This window comes from Cicer arietinum, chromosome 6 (genome assembly GCF_000331145.2).
Source record: "Cicer arietinum cultivar CDC Frontier isolate Library 1 chromosome 6, Cicar.CDCFrontier_v2.0, whole genome shotgun sequence".
Lineage (NCBI taxonomy): Eukaryota > Viridiplantae > Streptophyta > Magnoliopsida > Fabales > Fabaceae > Cicer > Cicer arietinum.
In genome coordinates this window covers 25,916,835-25,928,051 of record NC_021165.2, presented here as the reverse complement: position 1 = coordinate 25,928,051, position 11,217 = coordinate 25,916,835, and the positions used below count along the sequence as shown (strand labels likewise).

General features: G+C 31.1%; 2 protein-coding genes across 3 annotated transcripts; both read right to left on the bottom strand.

Annotated features, from left to right (window-relative positions):
* Nucleotides 1-2,104: 2,104 nt before the first annotated feature.
* On the bottom strand, nt 2,105-5,872 carry LOC101499099 (uncharacterized). 2 transcript variants are annotated; one of them, XM_027335737.2, is made up of 2 exons: nt 5,619-5,871; nt 2,105-5,202 (listed from the first exon to the last, which is right to left on the bottom strand). In XM_027335737.2, exon 2 carries the CDS (start codon nt 5,144-5,146, stop codon nt 2,237-2,239), a length of 2,910 nt encoding a protein of 969 aa, XP_027191538.1. In that variant the 5' UTR covers nt 5,147-5,202; nt 5,619-5,871; the 3' UTR covers nt 2,105-2,236. The 2 variants fall into 2 exon arrangements, with proteins under 2 accessions (XP_027191538.1, XP_004506881.1); XM_004506824.4 differs by having other exon boundaries at nt 2,105-5,872.
* Nucleotides 5,873-9,006: 3,134 nt separating this feature from the next.
* Nucleotides 9,007-10,831, bottom strand: LOC101499415 (molybdate transporter 2). The gene has a single exon (XM_004506825.4). It carries the CDS (start codon nt 10,742-10,744, stop codon nt 9,248-9,250), a length of 1,497 nt encoding a protein of 498 aa, XP_004506882.2. The 5' UTR covers nt 10,745-10,831; the 3' UTR covers nt 9,007-9,247.
* Between the last annotated feature and the right edge of the window lie 386 nt (nt 10,832-11,217).

The following is an 11,217-nucleotide window of genomic DNA, read 5'->3' as shown; positions in this document are numbered from 1 at the left end:
TTTCGACTTTCAAATTAGTTATTTGCTCATTTTAATTTCGATTTTGCACTGGTGTTGATGAGTTAAAGTATTTAGGGAGAGAAAATGGTGAATAAAATACTATTCTTTATAAGAGAGAATGATAGGTTAATAGGAGAAAGAGAGAAATGTAAATCCTTTCCATGAAATGCTCTCTTCATTGGAGACATAATTAGGTACTAAATTAATGCCTACAATGATACACAAGTATTTGTTAGTAAACTAAGAATGTAATTTATAATTCTAAAAATAATGATATATTTAATTTATGTTATTGATATTAAGCAAATTAATCTGCAGATTATGTAAAGAAAATAAATAAATAATTACGGTTCAATACAGGAAACATTATGATAAGGTCATTCTTAATAGTTAATTGAATTTTAAATGCTATGCATGTAAGAAAATGTATATTTGTAGACATCCTACAATTCGTAATACATGACATAATGAGATGGGTTGGCAAAGTTTGAAGTAATAGCAATTTGCATAATGGATATGCCTTACTTTGGGAATACAATTCTTTTTAAATTACAAATGATAGTAATTTAGTTGTAAAAAATATTATTGAAGAGAGTTGAAACTAAAACTTCTATTTTTTAAATTATAATATTTCTCTCTTAATTGATATGTATTGTAAAAAAAAAGTATTGTTAATCAATAACAACGATTAAATTATTAAAAATATTTAATTTTTTTAAAAAAATTATTTTTAATGTTATGTGCATAAATCTTTGTATGTTTGTGATGTGTTATCCATATAAATTTTTTTAGAAAGGCATGACAATTAAAAAAGTAAAAATTAAACTTAATTATCATATCACCTTATATTTTTTTATTTTTTATTTTTTTGAAGAAATCTACCATCTACCCCTGGACCTTCAAAATACATAAAGATGTCTTTTTTTTTCACATGCCATCTATTAAAGTCAGATCTTTCAAAAAATTTAACATTTAACCAATTTCAAAGTTTTGAAAATTTAAAAAAAAAATATAAAAAAATTGCATTTCGAAAGTTTCACATTCAATTAAATTTTAGAAATTTTTGAAAAATTGCATTTCTATAGTTTCGTGTTCAACAAATTTTTTGAAATTGTTTAAATTTTTGAAAAAAAAATTATATTTCAGAAGTTTCACATTCAAACAAATTTTTAAAATTATTTTAAAATTTTAGAAAATTTGCATCTCGAAAGTTTCACATTCAACTTAATTTTCAAAATTTCTTGAAAATTTTGATTTCAAAAATTTCATATTCAATCAAATTTTCGAAATATTTTTAAACATGTGAAAAAATTGCATTTCGAAAATTTTACATTCAACAAAATTTTTTAAATTAATTTAAAATTTCAGAAAATTTGTATTTCAAAAGTTTTACATTTAACGTAATTTTCAAAATTTCTTGAAAAAATTGATTTCAAAAGTTTCATATTCAATCAAATTTTCGAAATATTTTTAAACATGTGAAAAAATTGCATTTCGAAAATTTCACATTTAACAAATTTTTTTAAATTAATTTAAAATTTCAGATACAAATTTTACGTTTCGAGAATTAATTAAATTTTCAAAAATAAAGATAAATAATTTACTTTATTTCAAAATAATTTTGAATGATTAAAAAGGACAAAAATATATTTCATATACTTTGAAGAGTGAGAGGTATAAATAAAAGGTGAGAGGTATAAATGAAAGGTGGAGGATAGAGTCCTATATATTTTGCCTTCACAATATGCTAGTCTATTGAGCCCTGTTTTATTGTTAAGATAGGGCTTAAACTTTTCTCTCGATATAAACAACTTAATTAATCGTTTCTAGAATAACCGCTTATCATATATGCTTTTATGTAGACCATCTTGAAATATAAAACCATTTTGAAAAAAAAATTATCCTTTTTTATAAAATTATCTTTGAATTTCAATTGCATTATTATTTCTTTACTACTTACATCTTTTTCTTCAATAAACAACAAATACTATAATAGAAATATTAGTTAATTCTCGTGAATTGGTCCATAGAATCTTATATTTAAGAGTTTAAGTAGTAAGAGTTGAAATATACAATAGTGTTTATATTTAGGGATCTAATCATATGCTAAAACCACAATTTACTTATTTTATATAAAAGTCAACCTCTCATACATAACAATACATCCACCCAAAAACTCATGCTTACTTTTCATGCATGTAATGATGTAAGTATACTACATTTTTTGTCAGTAACACTAATCAGTGTCAACATCAACATGTTCTTTCTCATTTGCACCACCACCATTGACACCTGAAACTAGTTCAGTTTCAAATGACTTAGAAGACAATCTCTCATATCTGAAACTTGGAAGAAGCTTATACTGCCCAAATGTCAGAACCTGACTCAGCTTATCATAGCCACATCTTTGTTGAATATAGACCAAAACTGCAAGAACAATTGCAATCACAGGTATTGCAATGTCCCCAAATTTTGAGTAAAAATCCAAACTCGGATTGATAAACTCCGAGTCCTCAGAAAAGTAAGGATTCAGAACCGGAGCTCGAACGTAATCGTATACATGAGGAAGGAGTCTGACTAGAGTGATTCCAATGAAATACATTTTCCTGAGTGGTTTGCAATTTATTTGCCAGATTAAGTTTCCGACGATTTGTGGGAACAAGAAAAAGTCTTGGACAAGACCTGCATATTCTTCCAATTCTGTCGCCCAATCGGGCAACGAACGAATATTTTCATTACGAATCATATATGTCTTCTCTCTAAGATGTTTGGTTTTTGTGCTGTGAATTATTAGAACAAGTATGTAACCAATGAGATGTATAATGAAGGTACAAAGAAGTACCCTTTTATCACTAGGGACACGAACCAGCTCGGAAGAGGTACCGGTTCGCGTTTGCAATCTGACTCGGGACTTCCACGCTTTCTGAAAAAGGCGCAGGGTTAGTAGCAACGATACGATCAATAAAAGTTTCACGGTGTAATCGATGATATGGAGCCATTCACTGTTCTCCAATGTACCGGATGATGACACATCATAAGATTCCGAAACCATTCTCTTGAAAAGAGCTTCTGCACCTGTGACTAAAGGAATGCTATAACCAAGTCCTTGAACACCAAGCACAACAAGAGATACATATGGAAGAGAATCCACATTGTGCTTTATGTAAAACAGTTGGCTTAAGATGCAAGAAACTGCCAATGTAAGCGTTAAGATCCGGAGAATCCCTTCGACGCCTCTGTGTGAGAGGACGTCTTCACGCTGCTTCCTGTATATAATTGGAAAAGTTTGGAGCTTTATTGAATCGAACCGAAGAGAATCATCGTCAGTCCTCTGACTTTCTATAGAAATTGCGGCAGTTGGATTGACTAGCCACCGAGTTGTAGTTGGAGGATAAGACACGACCACCTCGATTAAACAGTCCATTCCATCCTCAAGATCGTAGCTCTGATATAAGACGTTCCACGATGCTCGCACGTCTCTGCAACCAATAAGATACATCTTTCCGACGTGCGGATCATAAAGACCTTCAAGAAAAAGCGTGGAAAAATTACTATAACCTTTTCCTCCAAGACTCAGCTGTGCAGATACATTTAAAAGAAGCTGTTTTTCGGTGTATTCGGCGGCATTTGCACGATACAGTGTTCCTTGTTCCTCTGTTGAAGCATTTTGTGTGTACCAATAACGCCCAAACATGGGACCGATGGACAGTATCTCCATCTGAATATCGACTCTCGGGGACTGCACACGAGGCATAGGATCCGGAAAACCCGAGACATGAAAAGTGAGATCTTCTGAAAGAAGGGACAGACTATCTTGGAATGTCACCTCTTCAAGTTTGGGGAATGTTAGCAAGGATTTCTTAATGACAGTCGTGAAACTGAACGGCTCGTTTTTCTCAAGGACCGTGCCGGCCGGAACAATTTTGGTGTAACTGTAATTTGGATGAGTGAACATGAAATAATTCCATAGTTCTGAAGGTAGCACAAGTTGCTCAAATGATAGAGGAAAAAAAGCACTATTGTTATTAATTGGAGACAAAGTTCCCAAAATAATACTATGTTGCTTTATCGAGAAAGTGGTCGGTATATACAAACAAATCCGAGTATTACAGTTACTCCCTTTGGCGTCCCCAAGTCCAAGGCAACCAACCATGCAAAGCTGTCCATTAAAACTTTTCCAGATCCCTTCGGTTGCAAGCGACATGTTGTTGACACCGGATCTCTTCGCTGCATTATATCGATTCTCTGATGGAGAAACCGCTCGAAAAACTGCAGATACCTTAATGGAACCAGTCTTACTTTTACTAGCTTCCTGCTCACAGATAACATCCTGCATATAAAGTTTAACATCTTGAAATCCTCCGTGCGTCGATTTGATTTGCTCATCATCCGACGAAAATGGACCTAACTTACTGCAGAAATCATCGGTGCCGTTGCATCTCCAGTTCGGCACAACAGATAAAGGTTTATCTCTAGTAATTTCTTCGAGGATTTCGCAAAACCTTGTCCCTTTGTAGACACTAATGACATTACTTGTCATGTTATCTTTATATGGATATGGATCACATGCTTTGGATACAATATTTTGTGAGCCAAATGTGTATTTAGCCGAGCTACCCAACTGCGATGAAATGCGAACAACATCAAAGTATTTAGGATTTGAATCACGGTTCAAACTTCTCAACTCACCTACGATCATCCTATTCGTTAAACTGAATGTCAAAGGATATCGTAGAACCAACAGAATTTGATCATCTTCCGACATAGGTAACTCACCACGATTCTTCATCCAATCCCACGGATTACCAACAACGGTCTCTCGAGTTGGAAGCATAGTATTCCCTAACAAACACAACACCCTTTCACCACCATTTCTCTTCGATTCACTATAAACCCCTTGAAAAGGAATCGAAATCTGCGAATGACCGGGCCATAACCTAAAATCAAGATTCCCATCATATACATTGTCCATAAAATTACCATCACTAGTAATTCCAATCGCCATAAAACCATTGACAGGGATCGATTTCTTCAACCGATGAGCATGATCAACATCAGTAACCCAAAAAGAAACCAATTTCATTGGATTAATCCGTCCTTCCGAAAATGTACTCGGAAACTTCCCATTTCCATCATCAAAGGGCATAATGGGAAATTTACCATTTTCCTGAACCCAATCTCCATTGACAAAAGAAAGTTCACCTTTCATACCAACAACACCATTATATTCAAACCTTAATTCAGATGAATATGATAAAAAAGATGCACATTGTTTCTGAACTTCATCAATTCTATCATACTTATAACTGACATGAGAATTTCTATCAAATCTATACATTTCTTCAGGTAAGTTTGAATTAGATAAAACAATTACCAACAAGTCACAAAGAAACCAAAGGAAAATAAGTGGAAAAAATGGTAACTTCATGATTTTAACTGAAACAAACAAAAAAAGTCAAAAACTTTTCTTGTGAAATTGACTTAACTAAGATACCCAATTGCTTTTCTTGTCAAATTTCAATTAGAAATTTGAGTTTCATATTTTCATTACATGAAATTAACCACAGATCATAGTCTCAAAGAGGATCTATAAGAAGAAACAGAAGCATCAGACAAACCTGAATCAGACACAGATTAAGGTACCAATTTTGTTTTTTTTAAGTGAGTGATGTTTGAAGATGTTGAATGGTGGAAATGGATAGTGATTTTGGAATTGGAATTGGAATTTGGGTGTTTTTGATGAGAGAGAAAGACAGAAAGTGAAGAAGAGTGAAGTTTGAAGTTGAAGTAAGCAACTCTTGCTCCTCTGGCATGTTGGTAGTCCAGATCCAGAATATTTTGGTTCTTCATTATTTTCATTAATTCAAAATATAAATAATGCGTTAAGGTAAAAAATAAATAGTGTCCAGTATATATATATGGTGGATTATTAAAAAATGTTTTTTTTTTTTTTTTTATGGAAAAATGATTTGGATATTTGAAATAAATTTAACTCAGATATATTTCGAGGAAAAAGATTTTTTACATTGTTAATAACTGTAAAACTGATTATATTTTTTAATAATTATGATTATCTATTTTTGAGTGAAAAATTTCTATCAATAATAATAATTAAATAAAATAGATAAGCGTTAAATATTTATAAAAAAAATCTCTATATATTGAGGGTCCATTAGATTGACAGAATAAGAGAAATAATAAAAATAAATTATCATATTCGGTCTAAATTATAAATCAATTAAATTAATTTAAAATTCTATCATATCTTGTATAGTTGAAATTTTTATTTTAAATATTAACGGATTAGAAACTAGTAGAATATAATAAGAACATTAGTTTATTCAATTACTTTTATAAAATATAATATAAAATTAAAATATAACAAAATATAAATATAAAAACAATTTATAAAATATAATTTAATTATAAAAACGTAGATCTAATCAAATATAAAAATAATTAACAAATAATTAAATTGGAGTAATATTTTATATATGAATTTCTTCTCCTCTATCCATATTTTCTAAAAGGTTTTTTTACTTAAATTTATTATATATACTTTTTATTTTTTTTCATTTATTACTTGATTATATTTGTTTTCTCATGCTAATAAGTCAAGCTCCACCACTAGTTTGATAAACAATTCATTATGACATAATATATATTATATTATATTTAAATGATAAAATTATTATGGTAAAACAATTATATACTATTTTTTAACTTAATTACTAATATTTTAAATTTAATATCAAATTTTATTATTTTGTTATTTATATTTATATTTTCTTAGATTTCAGTTTTGTATATTTTACAAGGGCAACTAAAATTATTTTCTTTAATATATCCTACTGATATCTAACTCAGTTCATATTTTGATAAGAATTATAACTATATAGACATGATAGAATATAATTCAAAAATACCTTATCATATAATGTTAGTTCACCAAACACTTATTTGAAACAAGATATAAAAAAATATATAAAATTTATCTTTTATCATGTTCATCAAATAAATTCACTCTTAAAGTTCACTTTTAGATATGACATCACTTGAAAAAGTAAAAGATTGATTTTATAGTTTTTTTATGGCCTTGATATTTTCCCCTTATAATTAATTTATTATCTACACACATCAAATGCATGTGAAGCTCATAAGTTATCCTGTAATCCCACCTAAGCACCTTTGAATAATTCAACATTTACTAAAAAACACAATATTTAATTAAGTTTTTCAACAACTATCAAGAACAATAAAGGAGACAGTGGATCCCCTATCTCGTACCACAATCCAAGTTGAATTTATCTATCGGACAACCATTCACCAAAACATAAATTGTTGTAGATGATAAACATCTTGAGATCGATCTCCTCTCTCTCGGTGGAAAACTCATTATTGTCATCATTGTGTCTAAATAACTCCAATCAATCGAAACATATTTTCTTTTAAAGTTTCACTCTTAGCAATCAAATACCATCTAAAATTTGATGACCATTCAAAGACGAAGTATCAATATCAACAATGACTCTATCGATCACAATCTTCAATTTGTTTGCAAGCATTTTGAGTAAAACATTATACATACACCCCCACCAACGAAATAGGCCTAAATTCAATGTTAATGATTATATGTTTTTATGAATCAAAATCATGTATGTGTATTAAATTCTCTAACCAACTTGCCATTAGCATGATTCGTAGATAAAAACAACATAAAGTACACTTTTACATCCTCCCATAAATATTTTAAAAACGTAAAATTTACTTTGTTAAACCTGAGACTTTTAAAGTTATCACACTCCCACACATAATTTTTGGCAAGTACCTATTCGAACCTGCCCCAAATTTGTCAAGAAAACCATGTTTGATCAACTGTAGATTTTTCAATATATTTTAAGTTGGGGCGGAAGTAGGGATGAGGGTGTTGATATCATATTAACTAGCGTTCACATGGGTAATTCGTATTTACTAATTTGTTTATTTATTTACTGGGCTTACGAATGGATATACTTTGTTCATTCTTTTTCTCATTCTCTCTCACATTGTTTTCTTTTTCTTATATTTAGTTTTCTCTTTACAATAGTTGTAACTCATCTCTTAATGTAGAGGAGAAGTATTTTTTTCATATGATTTGGTAGTTTTAAAGGATAAAAATAGAAAGAAAATAGGTTACAAAGTTAATGTTATAGTTATAGATTATAATAAACATCAATTTATATATATATAGAGAGAGAGAAATATGATTACGGGACAGAAAAATCCAATTTTCATCCTCAATAGTATATTAAACTAGAACGAGTAGAGAAATAAGAATGCTAAATCTCCTCACTTTACAAACTATAAATATCACTTTCAAACTTTTAAAATCATAAATTATATTATTCTACTAATAATTCATAATTAACCAGATATTCACTGGTATTTGTAGTATAAAATTAATGGGTTGAAACGAATTATTTGTCAATTAGTCATTTCCTTCGATCACTGATGCTGCTGGATTAATATCAAAGTGGTCCCTTCCCTAGGGTGGTGGAATGAGTTTTTGCACTTTTGACTTTGCTTAGCCTTTGGAATTTGTCAAGAAGTGGGTAAAATATGCTATGATGATTAGGAAAACACAACAACTAAATTAATAACCATCTCTCCTTCTCAAGCAAGTTAGGTGCCAACCTTTAAATCATCTTAAATTAAAAGCCTCGTCATATTTTAATTAAAAAAAAATCAATTTTTTGTTCATAAAATTGTAGTATAACTTTAATAGAGAACTGCAAGGTTTTAAGTGACACATTCTTGATAATGATTATACTAAACACTCACCAATTAAACTAACATATGTTTGTTTGCAATGAAGTTAACAAAATTACAATAATTCACAGATCACTGTAAAAATAAAATAGACACTTTGAGCATGCTTATGTAAATCCAAACCAAACACTTGATTTTGAGAAGGGTCCTAAGAAACCATGTTGCCCATTGTACCAACACATCTTGTTTAAAATCCCATACTCAAAAGGACCAACTTTATCTATAAATAAATAAATAAATACACTTTTGTTGTTACCAAAAATACACATATAGTGTACACCCTAAAATTGAACATTATTACAACAACACACATATAGCCAAGAAATTATTGGAAAAGAGGAATGTGAAAAATACATATGTACATACAAAAGCTTTATGCTCCCATTGATCACAGCAATGTTGATCATTTTTAAGACACTAGAAATAATAACAAAAATATCTAGGAAATTAGGGGAGCTTCTTCATCCTTAGATGATTTGGTCTTGTTTGAATTAGACAAAAACCCAAATCCAAATCCACAATTACCACCACCACAATCAAGCTCTCTCAATTTCAACAACAAGTAAAGAACAATCCCAACAAAAAACCCTAAAGCAGCACTAGAACCAGTCAAAGAAACAGCAGCACAAATAAACATAACAAAAGACTCTTGTTTACTATTCATATCTTTAGAAGCCATAGCCAATTCAATCCCAGCAAACAAAAGTAACACACCAAGTATCCCAATTGGAAATTGACTCAAAATTCTCCCAAAAGAGTTCCCAAAAACCAAAGCAATAACCAATTTACCAACTCCAAGAAACACAACCGAAGCTCCACTCCTACCTCCGAACCTATATTGTCCAGCCAATCCACCAGCTCCATGGCAACATGGCATGGCTCCGAACCAACACCCAACAAAATTCATCACTCCAACACTAACTGAAACCTGCATAGCCGAAGCTTCTCTTTCCGGAAATAAATCTCCCGACAGTTTACAAACCGCTATAACAGAATTCAAAATCGATAACGGAATTTGCGGTATCGCCGCTCTAACAAATCCAACTTTAAAATCATCCCATGTAATCTTAACAATAGAAATCTTCGACGGACCGAATTTCATATCGCTAAAAATCGAAGAATCGCGAAAAAAACACAACAATAACCCGAAAATAAACACTATTAAAGCCGAAGGTATAGTCGAAAGTATTTTCAACCTTCGACTAATTTTATTATTTTGATTAATATATTCTCCATGGTGGACATCTACTTGATCTTGTTGAACAACAATGCCTTGGTTTCGTTGTGTTGGTGGTTGCTGTTCTGACCTAGTGTCCTCACCAGCACCAGTGGTGAGGACAAGAAAAAGAACAGCAACCAGAGCGACAATTAAACCGTCGAGGCCAAACCAAGGACGGGGAGGACCGGTTTTCGATGAAGCCGAAGCTAAATCTTGTTGGTAGCGAATATATTTAATTGCTGAAAACGCGAATTGAAGCCCCTGTGAGAGTTGAACGCCGCGAACGACGGGGAGAGGGAGGTAACGGTAGAGAAATGACATGAGACCGGTGGTTCCGAGGAAGAGGAGGACGGCGGAGACCGATAAACCGGCAGCGGAGATTTGAGCAATAGTGAGGGGAGGTGATTCGGAGATGGCGACAGCGGCGATGGATTTCATGGGCTGGACTGGCATAGGAAGCCCAAATAAAAGGCCCGTTAAGATGTTGTAAAGAGAAGTGAAAATGAGTGTGGTTGTTAAGTCAAGGTTGTTGACTAATGATAAAGCTAAGACGATTGGTATGTAGGTTCCTAAATCGCCGACGGAGCCGGATAGTTCAGAACAGAGGGAGGTTTTTAGTTTGAGAGTTGAAGGGAGGCGCCACCGTGGTTGATGGAGGAGAGGTGTCTCCGGTGGTGGTGGTGGTGGTTGTTCGTTGTTGGAGATGATGTGTGACATGGTGTGAATAGTTTGTTGTAATTTCTGTGGTGTTACTAAGCTATTGAAGAAGACAATTATTTTATTTTCCTTAATATTTCAATTAGTACCTTCAAATTGTTTGATTTAAATAAATAAATGGAAGGTGACAAGTAAATAATTGTTGACATGTGACGTGAGACAATGTCAATAAATACAGGAAAAGGAAAGTGACTAAGATTGTTATTATTATTATTATATTAAATATTATATTTTAATCTATACTAAAACATTAAATCAAAAAAGTAAACATAAAACAATGTTAAGTTTTTAGTTGAATTTTCATGTGGAAAAAGTTTTACAATATATTGCTATTATTAATTAATATGACTTTAGTGATGGTTTAGATAAAAATTAAATATTTTTAATAATTTAACCAGATTGATTAATGGTGTAACAATTATTTATATCAATGTGAATTAAATTATTAAGTTTTTAATTTTTTTTAAATTATT

Coding starts and splice junctions, on each gene's coding strand:
- LOC101499099 (XM_004506824.4), bottom strand. CDS start 5,428: ATGAAGTTACCATTTTTTCCACTTATTTTCCTTTGGTTTCTTTGTGAC.
- LOC101499415 (XM_004506825.4), bottom strand. CDS start 10,744: ATGTCACACATCATCTCCAACAACGAACAACCACCACCACCACCACCG.